The sequence below is a fragment of the Rhipicephalus microplus genome, chromosome 1, assembly GCF_043290135.1.
Source record: "Rhipicephalus microplus isolate Deutch F79 chromosome 1, USDA_Rmic, whole genome shotgun sequence".
In the NCBI taxonomy this organism is placed as follows: Eukaryota; Metazoa; Arthropoda; class Arachnida; order Ixodida; family Ixodidae; genus Rhipicephalus; species Rhipicephalus microplus.
Genome location: NC_134700.1, coordinates 215,673,664 through 215,695,237, shown reverse-complemented (window position 1 = coordinate 215,695,237; position 21,574 = coordinate 215,673,664). Strand labels below are relative to the sequence as shown.

General features: G+C 47.0%; 2 protein-coding genes across 3 annotated transcripts in view; one reads left to right on the top strand and one right to left on the bottom strand.

The window, feature by feature from the left end:
• Positions 1-12,652, top strand: part of LOC142807243 (neuroplastin-like) — a 75,494-nt gene extending 62,842 nt beyond the window's left edge. For both annotated transcript variants that reach the window (XM_075891334.1, XM_075891333.1), the window contains one exon: positions 11,521-12,652. In XM_075891334.1, coding sequence (XP_075747449.1) covers positions 11,521-11,572 — 52 coding nt within the window. In that variant the 3' untranslated portion in view covers positions 11,573-12,652. The remainder of the gene's footprint in view (positions 1-11,520) is intronic.
• A 4,371-nt stretch (positions 12,653-17,023) lies between these two features.
• On the bottom strand, positions 17,024-20,847 carry LOC142807227 (sorting nexin-14-like). The gene has a single exon (XM_075891332.1). It carries the CDS (start codon positions 20,528-20,530, stop codon positions 17,918-17,920), a length of 2,613 nt encoding a protein of 870 aa, XP_075747447.1. The 5' UTR covers positions 20,531-20,847; the 3' UTR covers positions 17,024-17,917.
• Positions 20,848-21,574: the final 727 nt, after the last annotated feature.

Below are 21,574 nucleotides of genomic sequence, written 5' to 3'. Positions count from 1 at the left end.
CATGGACTCTTGGACGGCTGGATAATGTCATCCCGCAGCATTTCATCAACTTGCCTCTTCATGGCCTCACGTTCTCGCGTCGAAACCCTGTACGGACTCTGACGGAGTGGTCTGGCATTTTCTTCGGTTATGATGCGATGTTTCGTGATTGGGGTCTGCCGAATTTTCGATGACGACGAAAAGCAATCTTCGTATTGCAGGAGCAGGGCCTTGAGCTGTTCTTGCTTATCGTTCGGAAGTCTGGGATTGACGTCGAAAGCTATGGGAGGTGCTTGGTTCTTCTGAGCAGGTTCCGCAGAATCGGCGAGGGCGAAAGCACTGGTGGCTTCGACAATTTCTTCGATGTATGCGACCGTTGTTCCTTTGTTCACATGTTTGTACTCATTGCTGAAATTCGTGAGCAAAACCGTTGCTATGCCTCCCCGCAGCTCTGCAATTCCTCTTGCGACGCAAATATTTCGGGTGACCAACAGATGCTGACTGCCTTCAACGACGCCTTCCAAGTCAGGTGATTTAGGAGCGCCGACTGAAATAATGACGCTTGAGCGAGGCAGAATGGTGACTTGTTCTTCCAGCACATTCAAGGCATGGTGTCCTGACGGCGTGCGCGGCGGTAGTGCTTCTTCTGTGGATAACGTTATCGACTTTGTTTTTAGGTTGATGACAGCACCATGGAGGCATAAGAAGTCCATGCCAAGGATGACATCTCTCGAGCAACGCTGTAGGACTACGAAGTCTGTAGGATAAATGCGGCCGTTAATGGTGACTCTCGCTGTGCAGATTCCTGCAGGCGTTACAAGATGACCTCCGGCTGTGCGGATTTCAGGGCCTTTCCAAGCTGTCCTAACTTTCTTTAACTTCGCGGCGAACGACCCACTGATGACAGAATAGTCGGCTCCAGTATCGACGAGAGCAGTCACACTGTGGCCGTCGATAAGAACGTCGAGGTCGCTAGTTCGCCGTCTCGCATTACAGTTAGGGCGTGGCGTCGGGTCACGGCTGCGTCGGCTTGTTCCGCTGCTTCCATGCTGCGTCGTCAGGCCACCTTCGGTAAATGAGCTTTCGCCGTCAGGGCTTTGCCTGGCTGGCGTTGTGTTCGGAAAGCTCCGTCGCGGCGTCGTCGTCGTCGGAGGATCTTCGGTAGTTCCGGGATCTTCGGGATCTCCACCGGTTGCTGCCCTTAGTTTCCCGGATACGGGCTAGGAGACCGGCCCCGCGTTGGGCCAGAGTACTGCCGGTGGTGCGGTGACGTGCGGCGGCTGGGCGACGGCGAACGCGAAGGGCTTCGTGGTGTCCACCGAGTTCCTGTCAGGTAGTCGGCGATGTCACGTGGTCGTTCTCCTGGCTGTGGACGTGGTGCATTGACGGCGAAGCCACGCAGTCCCATCTGTCGGTACTGGCAACGGCGGTATGTGTGTCCGGCCTCGCCGCAGTGGTAGCAGAGCGGGCGATGGTCAGGGGTGCGCCAGACGTCAGTCTTCCTCGGTGCACTGCGCTGGGCCGCTGGCGAACGGTATGACGTCGGTGGGGGTTGTGGCGGCGGTGGCGTCTGTCGACGGAAGTGCGATGGGGCGGCGTTTTGACGTGGACGGGGAGGAGCGTTGTGGCGCAGTGCAGCGGCATAGCTCATAGCTTCCGGCTCGGGCAGCGGTGCGTGGGGAATTTGAAGCGATTGCCGAACTTCTTCTCGCACAATGTCGGCAATTGAATCCACTTGAGGCTGGGCCGAAGGCAACAGCTTGCGCAGCTCTTCCCGCACGATCGCTCGGATCGTCTCACGCAGGTCTCCGGAGTTACTGGCTTGAGCAGCAGCGCAGTCTGCAGTCAGGTGACGATTATACTGTCTGGTGCGCATGTCCAGGGTCTTTTCGATAGTGGTCGCTTCTGCTACAAATTCTTGGACGGTTATCGGTGGGTTTCTCATCAGTCCCGCGAAGAGCTCCTGTTTGACCCCTCGCATGAGGAAACGAACTTTTTTCTCCTCAGGCATGTCTGGATCAGCGTGACGGAATAGTCGGGTCATTTCTTCTGTGAAAATGGCGACATTTTCATTTGGTAGCTGAACCAGAGTCTCTAACAAAGCAGCGGCCCTCTCTTTGCGAGCGACGCTCGCGAACGTTTGAAGGAAAGCGCCGCAGAAAACATCCCACGTTCGGAGCGTGGACTCCCGATTTTCAAGCCAAGTCCTTGCGGTGTCTTCCAAATAGAAGAACACACGACGCAGCTTTTCGTCATGGTCCCAGTGGTTGAGGGCGGCCACACGGTCGTATGTCTCCAGCCAGGACTCCGGGTCTTCGAACGATGACCCATGGAAAATTGGTGGTTCCCTGGGTTGATGCATGACCATCGTGGGCTGGGACGCTGCGGTTGTCATTGTCGCTGCAGTCGCGGTCATGGCCTTCGTCTTCCGCGCCTTGTCTGGTAGAAGCCCGTACTCCGGTGGTAGCCCTTGCTGTCGGCGGCTTGTTCGCTGCTCCTGGTTGGTGTCGGTGTCTTCTCCGCGACGTGGGCTTGGTTCACGGCTTGACGGGGGCGTCCGGTACATGAACGAAGCAGCACCTCCACCAGATGTCACGAGGTCGTGACGTGGCCGAAGACAGGAGACTTCGTGTTAGGATTTAACTGTTTATTTGGGCGAACCTGTGCCCGGTAAACTGAAAGTCCAATTACAGCAGCAGTCTCGCACAGATAGCAGTCTCGGACTGATAGCGGCGAACGGAGCGTCGGCCTTCAATCAACAACTGACAAGCGGCGAAGCGCGTCGGCATTTATACTCTTGTGTCGAGTGTTCTAGCGTTATCGCTGGCGGTGGCGTAACTTCCAGAACAATCTGTACCGTTCGCACAGTGGGCGTGATCTTATCGAAATGATCTACTACAGTCCGGAACCCTCCAGAAAACTACAGGCGCGGCCTGCGCTGAGAATCGTGCGGCGTTCCCGGACGATAACAAAAACTTGGGAAATGGAACGTGGCAATATGTCGACGACGTTCAGCTTGGCTTCAAGTCATGCAACTTGGCCATGTGTGAGTGGCAGGTTCAGCTGGGTTTAAACAAGGTCTCCAAATGGGCAGATGAAAACGGATTTCGACTTAACTCACAAAAAAAAGCACGTGTGTCTTGTTCTCTCGAAAGAGAGGCATGCACTCGGAACCTGACATTCGACTGAACGGGCAACGTCTGTCCGTCAAAGCCGAGCATAAATTCTTAGGCTTAATCTTGGACAACAAGTTTACCTTCGTACCGCACACCAAGTATTTAAAAACAAAATTTTTAAAAGCCATGAATGTTATAAAAGTGTTGTCACGTACTACTTAAGGTAGTGATAGGCAATGCCTCGTGAATCTGTATCGAAGCCTCATTCGCACCCGTTTAGATTATGCGGCCGTTGTTTATCAGTCTGCAACTCAAAGTGCTTTGAAGATGCTGGACCCCGTGCACCATTTGGGCATTCGCCTTTCTACGGGTGCTTTTCGCACCAGCCCTGTAGAAAGCCTTTACGTTGAGTCAAATGAATGGTCGCTTCATCTACAGAGAACTTACATGTCCTTTGTATATTTTCTTAAGGTGAAAGCAGACAAGAAGCACCCCTCGTACTCTACTATTAATGATCTGTCGAGCTCCATTCTGTTTCAAAACAGGCCTTCGATGAGGCAGCCCTTCTCAGTTCGCCTGAAGTGTCTAGCTGAAGAAACTGAAGTGTCACTTGAACACAGTTTAATGGCTCCTGTATCATACCTGCCACCGTAGCAGTGGCAGACTATAGACTGCGATGTGTCTTTCCTAGAAGTTACAAAACATGCACCTATTGCCCATATCCGAACATACTTTCTGGAACTTCAACACAAATACACGCGTCCAGAGTTCTTCACAGATGCCTCCAAGACTAACTCCTCTGTGTCCTACGCTGCTGTCGGCCCATCCTTTTCGGATGCTGGCCCTCTACATCCAGGCACAAGTATCTTCACAGCGGAAGCTTACGCGATACTTGTGGCAGCTAAACACATCAAACAATTACAAATACAAAAAGCAGTAATTTATACAGACTCCCTCAGTGTGGTAACGGCTCTGCACAGTCTTAAAAAACAAAAAAACCCGGTCCTTGTCTCACTTTACTCCATTTTGTGCACACTCTACACACTCAAACAACATGTTGTAGTGTGCTGGGTGCCAGGGCACCGTGAGATCCAAGGCAACGTGAGGGCGGATCAGCTCGCTGCATCCGTCCACAAAAGCACTGCCCCCACACCCATGTTAATCCCGGCCCTTGATCTTAAGCCGTCTCTCAAACGAAACCTCAGGGACTACTGGCAGAGCAAGTGGGATACACACACACAAAACAAACTACATCTATCAAGCCACACCTTGGCCATTGGCCACCAGTATCAAAATCGCGTCTAACAGAGGTAACGCTAACAAGACTCAGGATGGGACACACATACACGACACACACACATCTTTTGTCCGGTGGTGATCCACCATTGTGTGATAAATGTGGTGAGGCATTAACAGTTCTTCACGTTTTAATTCAATGTAAACAGTTAGACACTCTAAGAAGACAACACTTTCATTACCCTACCGACAACATATACCTTTACACCCTGCAATGTTCGTTGATAGGGAATCGCTTTTTAGTAATAAATCATTGTTAGCGTTTTTAAAAGAAATTCATAATTTTCATATCATATACCCGGGCATTTCGTAGCACAACCTCTCCAGAGAGGTTTTTGCTGCGGTGGCTACACAGGAAAGCACTTGTTTCACGGCCCTTGGACGCAAGGGTATGAACGTGTGAGGTACTTGTGCTAATGCCATACATGTCCACCATCGTTTTTCATTATCACCAACTTTTGTCACCCATTCATACCACACACACCTTTCACGGCATGGTCATGATTTTATTACTTGTATGTTTTTACCCGCCTTACTGCGAGGAATTTCATGGCCCTTATACAGCCGCTAATCACAATCATTGTCCACATTATTTGTCCCATGAACTGGCGCTCTTTGGCCATCGAATGGCCCTTGCGCCAAAAAACACCATATATCATCATCATGAGGGGTGTGTGTACTCAAATTTCCAAAAAAAATTTGCGTTGCAACGAAATCAAATAAAAAAACTATGAGAAAAAGTGCCATCACAGAAATTCTCTGATTACATTTCAGGCCATCTAGATTATGTGCGTTATCACGACCGAAATTCCATACGCTGAGTGGTACCGATCGTTCGATCTCACATGCGCACGCCCCATATTCAAAACATTGCAATCGAGTCACAAACCACCATTTACAAGTGCCACTCTTTGGTTCCCATAAAGTCACCGAAAAGAGTTGCGTTGATTCCGCATGAACCCGCAACTTTTAACACCCGCCACTACCACCGAAAGGCAACTCTCATTAGGCCTAGCTTACGGGCCGGCATGTTGTCACAGGAAGTTTTTATGAGACGTGAAGATTGGGCGTCGCAAGGATCGCACTCAAGCACTAGTCTATGAGCAGCGCGAGCGATATGATGTATAGGTTCGTGACCAGCAAATCAACGGGTAGTGGCGGCAAAGCGAAAGCTCGCGTCGGAAAGCCGAAAAGCTTTTAAATTTGCGGACGACATAGCAAAGGGGTCATTCCATGCCAAACATCCCAGCCATTTTGCCGACCATCTCAAATGTATTAGAAAGAAATCGTGCTGATTTACTGCATTAAGAAGAGTAAATTGCTAGAATGTTTCGGACAGAAAAAAAATTTTTCGTCACGTCGGTGCTTTCTGAATTTCCTAGAATGTCATCCGGGTGTTGATTGGGAAAACATTTATTTTAAAGGTACCACTCTTTCTTTCTGTACCAAATTTAGTGTGCATGTTAATTAAAGGTGATTGTGTAAGGTGTTTAAAGCTCAGTAATAATAATGCAATTTTTCTGCCTCATGCGCCTCCAAGAATTCAGACAAAATGTGTTATGTTAGCATTTTTTTCTGTTGCATTACTGCACTTCGTATGAATATCTGAACAATGAATACTTACTCAACAGAAGGTATACTTTGTAGGAAAAATACATTTTGACCGCTGAAGTTGTTGAAATTTATGGGAAAATCACAAATTTCACAAAATTGACATTTTCGTTCATATTGAGACGCGATTGGCACCATGTGGTGGTCCAGTTAAAAATCAGCTTTATAGATCTAACTCGAAAGCAAGTGAACAGTTATTTTTATGTAGCAAGTGTTATCATTACATTTTTTGTTTTAAGGAAGAAAATAATTTTTGAAGTTTCCCATTGATGGCAATAGGGAACTTCAATGCAAAAAGCTGTTATGATTAAATGAAAAAATAGTCATCAATGTATTTTTCAAAATGTATTTTTTCTATAAAGTATACCTTCTGTTAAGTAAGTATTCATTGTTCAGATATTCATACGAAGTGCAGTATTGCAACAAAAAATTGCAAACAACACATTTTACTGAATTCTTGAAGGCACATGAAGCAGAAAAATTGCAGTAATATTACTGAGCTTTAAACACCTTACACAATCACCTTTAATTAACATGCACACTAAATTTGGTACCGAGAAAAAGAGTGGTACCTTTAAAATGTTTTCCCAATCAACACCCAGACGACATTCTAGGAAGTTCAGAAAGCACTGACGTCACCAAAAATTTTTTCTGTTCAGAATATTCTAACAATTTACTCTCCTCAATGCAGTAAATCAGCAAGATTTTTTTCTAATACATTTGAGATGGTTGCCAGAAGAGCTGGAACGTATGGCATGGAATGACCCAAAGGCGATAACGACGGCAGTCTTCCAAACTTCCCGACAGGAAACTCAATGCGCTTTTAACGAGCACGCGATCGTGCGTTCCATGCGACAGTCGTTTAACTGCGCCAGTGGTATCTGCTATGATCTCGAGGTGCACCGAGAAGCATGTGCTACAACGCTACGTCACACTTTGCCAACTCTATGCTAACCTCGCACGACGATTGCGACGATGACATTGACATTGCAGCCAGTAACCAACCTTTCTGTAGGCTACCACTGAATCGGAAGCATCAAATCAAATGGTCAATAACAACAATAATGACAAATTATCACCACTGCTTCGCTGTCCACATGGGAAGTGATTGTAAAAAAGGTAGCCTATGTCTTGCGTTTCTTGAAGTACACGAGGATAACAAGCATAAAGAGCAAACTGCAAACGAAGCGAGCATCGGGTGATTCTATGTGCAGAAGGCTTTGCGGTCTTTTCTGGGCAACAATAGATTTTTTCCAGAAACTTGCTGCGACGCGATGGCGACGAGTGGCCCTACGCAACAGCCATGTCAACAGTAAATCCTGTCACCTTCGCTCAAGAATTGCACGCATGTGGTTGGGCCTTACAGATTCGTATTTGTAGGAAGTGACCATTGGTTGGCGCAGGCAGTTTTGTGACTTTCGCTCGCTGTGTGCTAGTCAGCTGTGATGTCTCTACACTCACACCGTTAGTGAACACCACTGTGGCACACGGATAATTAAAAAAGACTGGATGTGCTGCACACAGTTGAAATAAAAACAAAATGGCGTATGGAAGCTGGAGATGGGGGGAGGAGCCTAGGGTTGTCGGCACAAAAAAAAAATCCAACACGTAAGGAGGTGCCAGGGACTGCAGCGGATGAATGCAGGGGGTAGGTTTCTTACGTGGAAGGAAAAAATCTAAATTTTGGCAGCTGTCGTTGGCCGTGCATTATTAGACGAGCGCGTTCATTACGAGAGTAAATACAGTATGCCCCGCAGAATTAGTTGTGACCTTTAAACAAGACTTTTGCCTAGTCTCAAGAATTCTATTGTTTTTGTACATTGATCATTGCTGTGCTAACAAAGCGCTCAAACTTGTGAGATTATGCTGTCCTAACACGCATGATAAAAATATTCGAAAATGATGCAGCAATGCATTCCAGTACTAATGCTACAGTGCAAGGCTTGCAGTGCAAATGAATGCTGAATGAAATGCATTCATAGCATGATGATGCACTTTATGCTGCATTTTGACACAACTCTGTGGACACCACCAGCTCAAAAGCATCGCATTGGCCTATGCTGTTTTTGGTGGCACTTGTGGATATCTATGGCTTTCTCATTGCGTTTCTTGAGCCTTGCATGTTAGCTTACTTTGTTAGCATTTAGTTTGAGGGGTTGTAATGGTTGTAATATAACTTCACATAGCTCAGTTTCATTAGTTATTAAGAAATTACCAGAATTTATACAGGCTAGTGCTTTTTATAGGTACAGTGAAAGCTCGTTAATTCACACCTCATTAATTCGAAATTTTGGATAATTCGAAATGGTCGCCGCAGTCCGGTCCGCAGTGCATAGGAGACCATGTGTAAAACGATTCGTTAATTCGAACATAAATTGCTGCCTCTACGGATAATTCGAAGCGCGCGCCGCCGAGTGTCATCATCGTCAAACACTAGTGGAAGCTTTTACGGTCGAACGATAGGTGGCACGACCAGTTTTTTCGAGCTTCAAGTGGCCTCCGAGCAAAGGGCGGGCAAAGTATGGCCTCCAAAATCTAGGGAGCAATTTTTTTTATCCGTAGCCCTCCCGCTATCTCAGCGCCTGGCGCCACTTGTACGCGGGACCCACGGGACGCTGAGGAGTCGGCGGAGTAGTCCTAGCAGTCTTAGGCCGCTCCCGGCCGCGTCACTTTGTTCCTCGAGCACGTTGTTCGTTCACGCCGTCAAGCCGCCTTATTCCGCATCGAAGTTGCAAGATGCCGCGGGGAAACTACTGCACGAAGACTGTCAAAGAGAAGGTGGAGATTTTGCGAAAGGTTGACCAAGGGAACTCGAGCAAATACGAAATTGCGAGGAAGCACGGCATACCTCCGAGCACGTTGTCAACCTACATACGCAACAGGACGGCCATTGAAAACGCCTATGAAGCCGAGGATTTTGGTGCCAGTCGAAAAAGACTAAGTTCCCGGAACTGGAGTCAGCTTTGATTATCTGGGTTAAAGAAATGAGAGCCCAGAGTATCGTATTGAGCGGCCCTATCATCGTGATCAAGGCAGCCGATTTCGCCCTGCGCTTGGACATTGAAGACTTTGTCGCCTCCGAGGGATGGTTTCATCGTTTCAGGGAGCGGCACAATCTCGTATACCGCACGTTATCCGGCGAGGCAAAGGAAGTGGGCGCCGAAACATGCGCTACTTGGAGAAGCGACACCCTGCAGCAGTACTTGGAGAGCTGCTCACCACAGGATGTGTTTAAGGCTGACGAGACAGCGTTATTTTTCAAGTTGCAGCCAGACAAGACGATCACCTACAAGGGAGACAGCTGTGCCAGCGGCAAGCGCAGCAAAGAGCGTGTCACTGTTCTGGTCGCCGCAAATATGACCGGTAGGGAAAAGGTCCCCCTTTTTGTGATTGGCAAAGCACTCAAGCCACGGTGCTTCAAAAACATTCGCTCACTGCCGATGGAGTACGCCGCAAACAAGAAAGCCTGGATGACAGGTGACCTATTCAGGAAGTGGCTACTGAAATTCGACAGGCGAATAGAACTGGGCGGCAGACGCGTTCTTCTTGTCGTCGACAACTGTTCGGCGCACAAAGTCGACGTTGAGCTGAGAGCAACTAAGTTGGTGTTCCTTCCGGCAAATACGACTGCGGCCCTACAGCCAATGGACCAGGGTGTGATAAGGAACATTAAGTGCTTTTATAGGCGTCACGTGCTGGAGAGAATGATTTTGTGCGCGGGAGACAGGAAGGACTTCGGCATTACGCTGCTCATTGCCATGCACATGTTGGTGCGCGCATGGGAACAGGTGACCGCAACCACAATCGCAAACTGTTTCCGCCACAGTGGATTTGCAGCTGGAAGTGCGCAGGATAGTTGTGACGTTGACATGGATGGGGCTGAGGAGCTCATGCCAGTGGCATTGCGCGACACTGTTCGGGGCATACGTTTTGCCGATTATGTTGAAGTTGACACCGGTGCATCAGTGTGTGGCGCGCTGACTGATGAGGACATTATCGCTCAAGTAGCCGGTGCGCAGCCTGATGCTGAAGAGCCAGAAGGTGAGGAGACGAAAATGACGAAGCGCCTGTGCGCCCGTCAGCTTCTGCGGGGATGGAGGCACTTAATGTGTCGAGTCTCTTCAGGTTTGAAGAGGGTGAAGAGGATTCCCTGCGCCGCGTCCGTGCGCTGGAACAGAGAGCCGCAGCTGTGGCATTCAGAGAAAAGAAGCAGATGGTCATCACCGACTTTTTTGGCCAATAAATATCTTTCGTGCCCCCACCCCCGAAATCCGCCCATTTTTCCTCACTTTCATTATTTCGAATTTTGTTTAATTCGAAATTGCTCAGCGTTCCCGTGGAATTCGAATTAACGAGCTTTTACTGTATTACCTTCGAGTCTATGTTGAATAGCTGTTAAGGCTGACACTTAAACCAGTGATTCGCCTCTTTATGAGGGCCTCCCGGAATTTTGACCACAAAAAAAACTTTTAACACTAATGATTTGCCTTCAAGAGCGGAATACAATATCGTAATCGTTTTGCCTTGTCATTCGCTTGCATTTTTTTTTATTCTTAGTGGACATCTCAAAGGCGCTATGTACATAGAAAGAAATGTCTGTGTTTGCAACATTAGCTGTTTAAGCTCTCCTAGAATTCCTACAGCAAGTACAGTTGCACTGTGCCCACTACATCATAATTCATTATTTGGTGAAGCAGTGAAGTGACCAATTTGCATCTCTAAGGCAATACATGTGCACTCTAGGCACTTCACAATTTGTTGTTTCTGTGGCTGATAATGATTAATTATAACTGAGAACTTTGTGATGGGTGGGCCTTCAAACCACCCACTTGTTGCACAATCCACATTGTGTGACAGTTGCTGCAATTCTACGCTTCTGCCATGCAATATATTACATTTTTAAATAAGACACCTTGCACTACATGATGCCTGTATAATGTTTTGTCTTGAAGTAGTGTCAAGCTCTTGTGTGGCTCTGTAGTAGAACATGAGCATTCAATTTCAGCTCGATTTGCTGGTCTTTTTTTTTCTTTGCGTGCATCACGATTTTTCACTTGAGAGCAATTTCTTGCATAAATTTTTTCTCACTGATGCCGCTAGTACTGCAATTTCAGTGACACAGGATATGCAATGCCATTGCTAATGCTGTGAGACTGTTGTATAGAAATGAGTACCAACTTGGCAAGTTAACATTTGGTCATTCACCAGGTGGAGAAAAAGAAAAAAAAAGGAATGTGCATAAAGTTAGCTAGGCAATTGTAAGTGGTGTTGAGAAAGAAAAGTAGGTAAATGTGGAGTGTTTCAAGTGCAGTTTGATTGCAGAGTAAACAAAAAGCATAATGGAAGATGGAATTGTTCTGCTAAGAATCATATTAGCAGTGGCTCATTGTGTCATCATCAACCTTTCTGCTGCACTTTTTATTGTGTATTTTAGCGTCTGGTTCATCACTGCTACCTTTTGCCGGATGACAGTGTGTGCTCGAAATTCACCAGCCTATTGGTGGACTCTTATTTGCAGCAAAAACCTGTCAGATCAGAAGGAAGGCCAGGACATACGGCAAAGGAAGTGAACAGCCGGCACGAAACAGCTGCAGGATGGCTCAAGAATGGCCGTTGGCCGGCTTTTCCTCTCTTCTGCCAGCATCCCACCTCCTTCTTTTTGCGATCGCTGATGTAGCCATCCCGTTTTATTCCCAATCACAAACTGCTACCACTGCTCGCCTCCTAGTAGTAGCAGGGCTTTGCTCGGAAAAAGTAAGAAACAGCCGGTTATTCGAAGGTAATCAACGACAGGTTAACGGAACGTTGATGGAAGCTTATAGTGTCAAAGCTAGCAAGTCCTCTCTGTTGGCAAGTCTTTGAGAGCATGTTAAGGCAGCAATGTCATTAGTCCTGTTAAATCAATGCACTCTATTGTGATAGCGCTGGAACCTAACGCTTTCCAGTTCATTGACTCTCTGGCTATGCAACTGCCGAAACCTGCTCTTGCATATTGAGTTCTTCGTATATTCGCCATTTACGCGTTTCATTCCCCTTCGCGAAGCACGTTGGAGGCCTGACAACAGTTCGGGTAAAGAACAAGTTTTGTTCAGTCAATGTGGCAAACCTTTTTCCTGTGGCTCCACTCTTGTGCTCGCGAGTTTCACTTGTGTTTTACTAGTAGTAGTATCTTCAGACATATTTTAGCGTTGTATTAAGTGGTCCATGAGGACTCAGTGGTACCAAGTCACTGGCCCAACCAGTCATATAGATTTTTTTTTCTTTTTCTTAAGTATATTAATAGAATATTAGCAGCTGGCTGCCATTAGGCAGCGCCCTGTGTGATCGTTCTCACTTTGCTGTCATGAAAGGCAAAACCTTTCAGCTGACACTTCACAGCACATAGTCGCTGCTACCTAGTTCATTCACGCTAATCAAGACATGGCTTTCTTTTCTTTGCCTTCTCTTTATTTTCAATCACACTTTGATGATTGTTTAGTAGAAGATATAGTACACTACATATAACATAAGCAGTTTTCTTGCTGTATATACATATATATATATACTATTCACAGTGCCCATTTGTGTACATTAATGGTTCTCTGGAAAAAGTGCAATTATCTTTGTTATTATGTGAAGCCACATTTGAATAAAGATGTTTTATAAAATGGCTCGACTCGGTGGTATAAAAAAAATGGCTCGACTCAACATCATCATGCGCACATTAATTTTCTGTAGACATGGCGTCAGTTGTAGTTCTAACACTAATTCGCTCCTATGTGGATGGGGATGACCGCCCCCGTAGCTCAGTGGTAGAGCATTGGACCCGTTATTTAAAGGTCGCAAGTTGGGGTCCTGCCGGTGGCAAGATATCTTTTCGTCCATTTTTCTTTCTTCACAATTACATTACAATACCTTCTAATCACAACACCTATACTTTCCCTGGCATTATTTTCTTTTAAGTCTCATTAATACTGTGTTTAACAAAGAAAATGAGCCCATAAATTTACACTTTCATTCATTCATAACTGGAGGGTATCGCAACGCCCAACTTTGATAGCATAGTGTTGCGACACGCACCTCCGACGACGTTACGAAGGGCGCTACGAATCTCACCGCTGCAACCACTGTTTCGAAAGACGGCAACGCCAACACGGTCCCGAAGGCGCCACTGCTTCAGACTCCGCCGGGAAGGTCACCAGCCGTTTGGTAGCGTAGGTTTTTCAGCTCGCGACTGCTTCTGCGCAGAGCTGATAGACGAGCGGACGAGACGACGGTGAATTAAACAAGGTTTATGTACAGCATATATACAGAGGCGTTACAAATTCGGCACTGGGGTCGACAGCTCAGAGACCCGAAGAGCCGAGCTCTCCTCTCTAACACATAGGTCTGCTCTCAAATGGGTCTGCTGCTAGCACATAGCTCAACTCTTAATCACATAGCTCTCTTCTCTGACACACAGCTCAACTCTCTATCACGTAGCTCTCTTCTCTGACACACATGTCTGCTAACACATAGCTCAACTGCGACACACATGTCTGCTCTCAAATAGGTCTGCTCTCGACGCGCCGCAGGGCTTCTTTTATATGCACCGGGTCCAATCCAAATGTCCAACCAGAAGCGCCGCTGGTCGTGAGGTTAGAATCCTCCAATGGTGTCGCTGCTGGGCCGCGTCATTCTTTCTGATCGAATCTGGAGAGGCTGCGCTGCAGGTGGCTGCACCCAAGGACGAGTGACGTCGCCGCGCATTGCGTCAGACCCGCCAGACAGGAAGGCGCCGGCTGCTTGCTCGACGGGCTCGCTTGCTGAGGTGACTCACTGCACGTCCGCGCCAGAAAGGCGCCGTCGCGTGATGACGCCGTTGAGTTGTTGATCGCGTCAGGCGGGCTCGCGTGCTGGCCTTGACACAGATTTCCTTTTTCCGCGGCATGGACGTTCGCTGCGTACTCGCTGGCATAACAACAGCACTTGCAAGGGCCCTGTGCGGCATTCAAGAGGTTGGAAGTAGCAGTGAAAGCTTGTTTTTCGACATAGGCATATCACACTGTCAAGATTCTTGATGGAATATCCTAACGAGTCTCAAAACTCTATGCTCCAATTCTAAATGACCATACTTGATATATAATTAGATTCAAATGTATGCAGTTGCAGTGTTTTTATCCTAGGGTTTTAGCATGGCATTTTATGCTTGGGTCCATCACGACTTCCTAAAAGTTCGCATGAATAGATGGCAAAGAAAAACGGAAAAAAATTCGGCAGATTCTACATATCTGGGAGTCAATTTTGTGTGAAGCACGAGAAGGGAAGGTGGCTGTGTTGCATTTTTTTATTGAGCAACACATCATGAAATGACGCTAAGTATATGTACAAATGTTGCACACAGAGACATATGTTGAAGAGTTGCAGATGTTCATATAACCAGTTTTCCACTTGCGCAACAATGTCAGCTGGAAATGCGTATTAGCAACACCAGAAGCTGATATCAAGCGCTGATATTCGCGAAGATGCTGGCCCTGGACACTGCTACACAAATCAACTTCAGCGCATGGCACTTCACCACAATTGACGTTAACCAGACGTGACGGCTGTATGAAAGGAGTACATATGTAATGTTTGTAAAATTGGGTAGGCAGCACTGCAACCACTATTGACGTTTCGCGAAGACTAGCATCTATTTGAAAAGTAGTTCCGAGACCTGGCGTAGCTCTTTGGTAGAATGCTTGACTGCCACGCAGAATACTTGGGTTAGATTCTTGCTGGGACCCTGAAATTTATTATTTGCATTTGTTGGGTGGCCAATGCTGCTTATGTCAGGTTAACACTGACATTTATTATATGCCTTCGTTGGGTCGACGCTATTTATGTCGGGTATTGCTTAACGCTCTCGCGCTAAAATTGCCCATGTGTGTTCTCGTCGTTCTTGGGTAGATAGTAAGTGTCAATCACCTGTGGCACATACCCGCTCACCAGTGGCCCATACCCGCCTGTGAGTATGTGCCACAGTCTGATGGGAAGTGTTTTGACGTACACGACTGAATTGTGACATTATTCATGTCTTCACCAGCGCGTCATATTCGTCAAACCATCTTACCCTCCCATGCTAATTGTGGTTAGATAGATAGATAAATAGACAGATAGATAGATAGATAGATGGATACATACGCTCAAAGTCGCCGAAGTTCGCTAAGAAATGTTTCGCATTTAAAAAAATTCCGTCAGTGGGATTCCAACCCGCAACCTCCCAGCCCACGACAACAGGTGCGAGACACACTATGAAGTGCATCACGGTCACACAGACTGGGAGATTTATAACTGTGCCTTTTATATCTCGCACTTTCCTCTCGCAGTGCTCTTGGTCAGCGTGGTGGTGTCTGCATCTGAGAGCTGTAAAGTGAAGTACCTTATCATTACTGTGGCCTAGCTCCTGCAACGTGCGGTTGCTACGCATGCGTCCCATTCAGCGCGCTTCCAATTGCACCAGTGCAATTTTGTCAACATCTCAACACACCGCGAGCTGGCAACATCGGTCTCTGCCTTGCTGGTAGCATTCCTGCGTATTAGAAATAGCTCTGCGGCGCACACCTACCTCGCCTGGTTGTTCCCCGCTTACGCTTGCCCCAAGCAAAATCGCACCTAGGCTAGATAGGAGACACAACTTGCGTTGCGTTTCCCTCTAGCCCGCCGCCTTAGAAAAAAACGCCCAAATTCTGCGTCTAACCAGCGACGCTTTTCTGGCTGTACACGACTTCTCTGGTTGCACTCTCACCGTTTACTTCTACAGCTACCACAAAGATTTGTTACGTCGTTCATGATGGACGTTAATCGTCGGAATGGAGGCGTGCCACCTAGCATCAATGTGGGCATATCCACGTTAAATGGTGCTACAGCTGCCAAACACCAATGGCTTGCACGTGGTGGTTTCTGAAAGGAATTGGTGCTCCACCATGGCTGCTTCAATGACAAACAGGTTGCTTCTATGAGAAAACGACGCTGCGGGAACGTCTCTGTGTGTGAATAATGAAGAAAACCGCATGTGATGTTTCGATAATATTAATGTGACATCGGAAATGTCGCGTGCCCCCGTGCTGGTGCTCTAACATGGAGCTTTCGGTGATGCCAATCACTGACGAAGCGACAAGTTGTATTTTTTGCAAGAATATTATGTTCATTGCAATACTTCACTATTGTGCTAATTTTGCAACAGAATTAAGTTATTTATAACAGCACGTCTTCTGCAAAAGCACTCTGCATATTTGCTTGCGCTTGCTTGTTTGCCTTCTCTTTAGAAGGCAAACAAGCAATCGTCTCCAAGCAAGCAGTGTCCCACGGTGCTGTTGGAGACAGCTCTCGTGGTACAGAAAATTTTGACCGCCACCCTACTTAAATATTGCTTTAACCGCCTGCTGGATTATCAGCGATCACATTGGAAGCGGCCGTCATCGCAACAAAGTTGCTTCCACTTCCTTTGAACCAAAAAGAATGGCATTTCCACAGGCCTTGTTTCAATTTAAAATATATATACATATATCTATTGTACGGGTTAGCTGGGTCATAAAAAATATGCCCTTTTTTTTATATTATTCAAGATATGCTATTCGAATTCAATTTAATGTTATTCGACCAAAATGGCTATTCGGTTCGAACCTAAAATTTGCCCAAGCTTGTGCAAAGCCATTTGTCAATTGCTATGTTGTGCTGACTGCATGCATCGCCTCTGCTTTAGCAATGAAGAACACCTTGTGAAAATACATTTTATGTGATATGCATCAGGTTAGAGGTACATACCACAAAGTATGGCAGAAAGGAACAAAATGCTTACTTTTCGAAGTGCCAGGCCACCTATGACCTCACCTACGTAGATAAAAACAGTTTGCTGTTTTGTTTCCTTGAGATGGCGCTGGAGTATATATATGTGGACTGGAAGAATAAAACACATTTGGTTGTTAGTCAGCACCATGGCTTGTGTCCTTTCTTTGTCCCGTTCTTTAGCGCTGTTTTCATACTGGAAAACCAGAGTCTAGTTCTTCAACAAAAGCAAGACATTGCAAGGCATTTGAAAATTCTTTTATTTACCGGGTTATTACATTTAGTCACACAACAACATTAACACAAAACAATGCACACATAATAAATTATCATTCGTGAGTAATTAACAAAGTGTAACTTACATATTTAGGCCTTGTTTTCTTGCACTGTGCCCTGAGGACTACTGGCTTTCATGCAACGCAACAATTAAAATCTCACTGTGGTTGACAGTTATACTCGCCTAATTCAACCTACAGTTATAATTACCTAAACAAGGTGTTACACAATGCTTTAAGTGCCATTATACAGTGCTACTGTCATCACACCACTTTCAAATACTAGTAATAAAGAACTAAAATCTAAGCAGAAGAAATTTTCTACAATCGTACGTTATCCAGTGTGTCTAAAACAGACCCAACGGCTCCCCATGACAAATGCATTTTACCTTCAAAGTTTGCACAGAACTTGTGCAACAAGGCATGGTTCTTACTAAGAGGCATCATGTGACAATGTGCAAACTAACAAGGAGGTCCTTGGCAATAGCTAGCTAAGGCAAGTTGCATGCAGTGACTTAAGTTTTCAGGCATAGCAAGGCTGATTATGCTCGTGACAGCTCACCAGTAATCTAATAAAAGTGACACTATTCACAAATGGCACCTATCGTTCAACAGAAGTGATCCCGGGATGTCTTTCCATCGTCAAAGCAAGTGAGTACGCATATTTATACAAATCGCACCTAACATTTACCCTTCACAGGTGGTATTTGCCAATGTTTATAGACTGGTCCGTTCCTAACATAAAATACTCCTTTGTTTACTCTGCATCACATACAAGCAACATAAGACTAGACAGCACAAGGCTAGAAAAATTAAAGGAATGTTTCCCTTTTTTTTTTTTTTTTACGTGGCCCATCACTTCATTTCAGGAAACATCTCCTCAACCAGAAGGTCAAGTAGTACATAAGAGATCTGCTTATTGAGCAAGGGCTGCTGAACTGCCTGAAACACAGTCTCCACAGCTAGAGCATGACAGCTAGGGCCAATCATCCGCACTATAATGTCCGGAAGGAACTTCTCCATTTCGAGACGTGTCTCTGTAGCCCGTGCAGATTTTTGCACCTGGGTTCGCGGTGCTTCATTGTCGTTCAGCACGGCCTCACTGAGTAAGTTTATAATGAGGGTTAGTCGACCTGGAGCAACAGCTTGTTTTAGCTTGCCTTCCAGATAACGTTCAGTGACTCCCTGGACCGAGCATCGCAGGAGGGGAACCAAAGCTCGGAGAAGCCTCAAGAGCCATGGAGCAGCGTGGAAGAGAACATCAGCGAGGTGAACGCCATAGTCATACACAAACTCCATCGTATTGCTCGGTGCACAGAGTTGAGAGGACGATCGTGGCGGGCCCTGCCGATTCTTTTGCTGCAAAGGTGCGCGCTGTGTCCGCACATACCTTCTGGGTGTATCCAGAAGGTCTGGACGTGGACGCGGCGGTGCCTGTTGCGTAGATGCGAGGAATGATTGCAGAAATGGCTCCAAGTGCTGTCCCTTTTCCTTGAGAAGCCGCATTGGCACAGTGCGAAACATCTTTCCAAGGCGGATGTCTGGCAGGAAGCTGGCAGTGAACTCTACGTCATGACGGAGAAAACTGTACAGCAACTCCGAGTTTCGCAGAGGTGGTAAGGCAAGTAGTTCTTGAAGGTACTTTTCAAGCACGATACGACAAGCCTGTAACTGCTGTCTTGCTGGTGACCTGCGAGGTGGCAGTGGTGCGACTGCAAGCTCTCCGTGGAACTCCAGAAGCTTCGCTTCGAGTACATAGAACTCGTGATGCCTTCGCACAACTGACCAGTGCAAGTCTTCAAGGCTATCTCCATTTCCAACGTCGATACGCTGTACTTCCACCACAAACGCAACATAGTGCCTGTGCTGCATGTCAAATCTAGTCTCTGTCCGGGGGATGGAGACCCTCCATGCAGTCAAGTCTTTCAGTCTCGAGTCGTTTGCAATCAATGGCACTTCTGGCACCTGTGGTTCTTCAGCACAATATATGGCCTCTTGTGGAGCATCTTCTTCCAGGCCATCATCAGCAGTGACCCAGAAAGCATCTTTAAGCTTGTGACCAAGTTTTGCTACGCTCCAACTCTTCCCAGAGTCAGGGCCCCTGTCTTGGCCTTTCTGCACTTGTGCAATGACACGTGCCTTGCAAACAAGCTCAAAGTACTTCTCACTTTCGAAAAACAGTGGACAAAAGACTTCTTCAAGAAGTGAGTACACCTCATCCGACGCTGCATAAAGCAAAGGAGACTTTTGTAGCTCAATAATTTCATCAGGGCCTCGTTGCAATATAGTGTGTATTTGTTCAGCTGTCCCAGGAGCAAGAGGAACCCTTCGGGGAGCATCCTCTGCCATGTATTCACCATAAATCTCGTTAGCTTGGTCGTGCAATTGAAGCCGATCGTCAGCGCTCAGCTCTGGATTCAGTATTCGCAAGTGAAACTGGTCAAGCGCGCGGTAAAAATCGTAAAGATGATGTGCACCCTGGTCTCTAAGGAATCCCAGGAATGAGCACTGCGTCTCAAGATCACCAAGCACTGACTGGAGATCGCGGGACTGATGGATGCCGTGAGAAGGCGACGGTGGCGTTTTCACAAAGTGTTCCAAGAACTCCACGCGCTGACAGTCGAGCGGAAGGATGGTCATCGGCGCCTTGTCTAGAAAGAGCAGAAGAAGGTGATTAACAACGTCCGGGTCGGCGATCACGTCCATCGCTTTGAGAAGGACGGTATTCCCGAGGAGTTCACGTAGAAGCGTGCAAGCGCTTTTGCACTTGACATAGCGCACCGGCAGTAGTCGCGACACGAGGCTTTCGGACAAGAGTCTCAAGTACTGAAGCTCTGCTTCGCGACTTCCGACAGCAACGTGCACTTGCGATCCCATGCTGCTCAATACCAGTCGGCCTTGGTCTGTAGCGTCAGTGAGCACAACGCGAGACCTGAGAATCGCGTCCAGATGAGATAGTGCGGCCTGCGCCACGGGTCCTGTAATGAAGCGCACCAGATCGACGTCTGCGGCGCGCCGGCACAAGGCGGCCAACAAGTGACGAAGCACGAGGCGCAATTCATGGACGAATGCTTGATCGCCGCTGACGCCTCGAAACCAAATGTGCACATACTCGCGCAGAATTCCGTTGAGGAAAGACTCGAGCGCCTGGTCAACTTCCTTGGGCACTTTGAGGTCCTTCCATGGAAAGAGAGCGTACTCGTCAGTTGTGGCACCCGCTACGTCGCAGAAACGGCGCCTCGGTCCCTTTCTTTCCGCGCGCTTTCGCGTTACGAACAAGTCCGGAACTTCAAAGCGTCCGTGCTTGAGAAGGCGCATCCACACGCAACCACATACGAAGGAAATTATCACAGTCACTCCCGAGAGTACGCCCAGCCACAAGACACATGCCGCAGCGACGGCCAGGACGACAACGACCGCCGAAGAGAGCAATTTGTCATGGCATACTATCACGCTATAGGAATGCATTTCTTCGTAAAGTATCGAAATATAACGACGATATCTGTCTCAAGACCAAAACAGCATCGGGACAACCTCGTCATCTCAATGAAAACGTACAGGAGCGATGGCTTAGGCCGCTCATGATTACCGATTTAGCCAGATTGTGTGTTGTCCGAACGTTTCTAGCTGCTCGACAACAGACATCGGTGTCTTTTTGGGCGTACACCGACCGTTTTCACGAAAAGGTTTGCAGCGTTTTCTAGGGTATCACGATGAGTTTGGCCGCTCGGCTTAAACCGCGAGAGGGCCGCCATATGACTGTTTGACCATGACCTACTACACTCCTGACCTGTTCAGATAGCGGGGTTCCTATGGGAGCGCGTGTCCCCGCTCTCGTTCAATCGCTCGCCGTAGGTGGCGCTACCTATAACCTGTTCGTCTGCTACTTTACGGCTGTTTGGACGGCGCTAGAGTAAGAACGGCTGCATTCCGTGATGAACAGCCGGCATATATGTGACTATTTTTTCACTTAGATGACTGGTCAAGTAAGCTGTTCAGTGTGACGAAAAATTTATTGCACACTGGTGGACAAATGCGAGAATCCGTAGACTTACATAGTGTAGGACAGCATATGTGATGTTGCGTCCATTTAATTGCAAAGAATTTGTGAATGACTTTTGAAATATTTGTTTCAAAATTATTTTTCATTAGTGCATAATAATTACGCAATATGAGTGCTCTGTTGGCCGAAATATGACCACGAACACTGAAGCTGACGTCAGCGAACAGGTGCTGACTAGCGCCACAGTGCTCGTAGGTGACGGCCCTAGCGGCAGAAGGTATGAACTAGAACGTGGGCGCTGGAAGAGGTGCTCTCTGGGCAGGTCAGGAGTGTAGTAGGTCATGTGTTTGACGCCATATGATGCAGCGGAAATTACGTAGCGGAACGCGGTACAAACCACCACAAGTTTGCTTTAAATTTAACTAGAAAGTCAACTATTCTACCGTAATTAAGCCGTTAGATAAAATTACGTTGTAGTATAAACATGAATGTTTAGTAATGTTTAAACG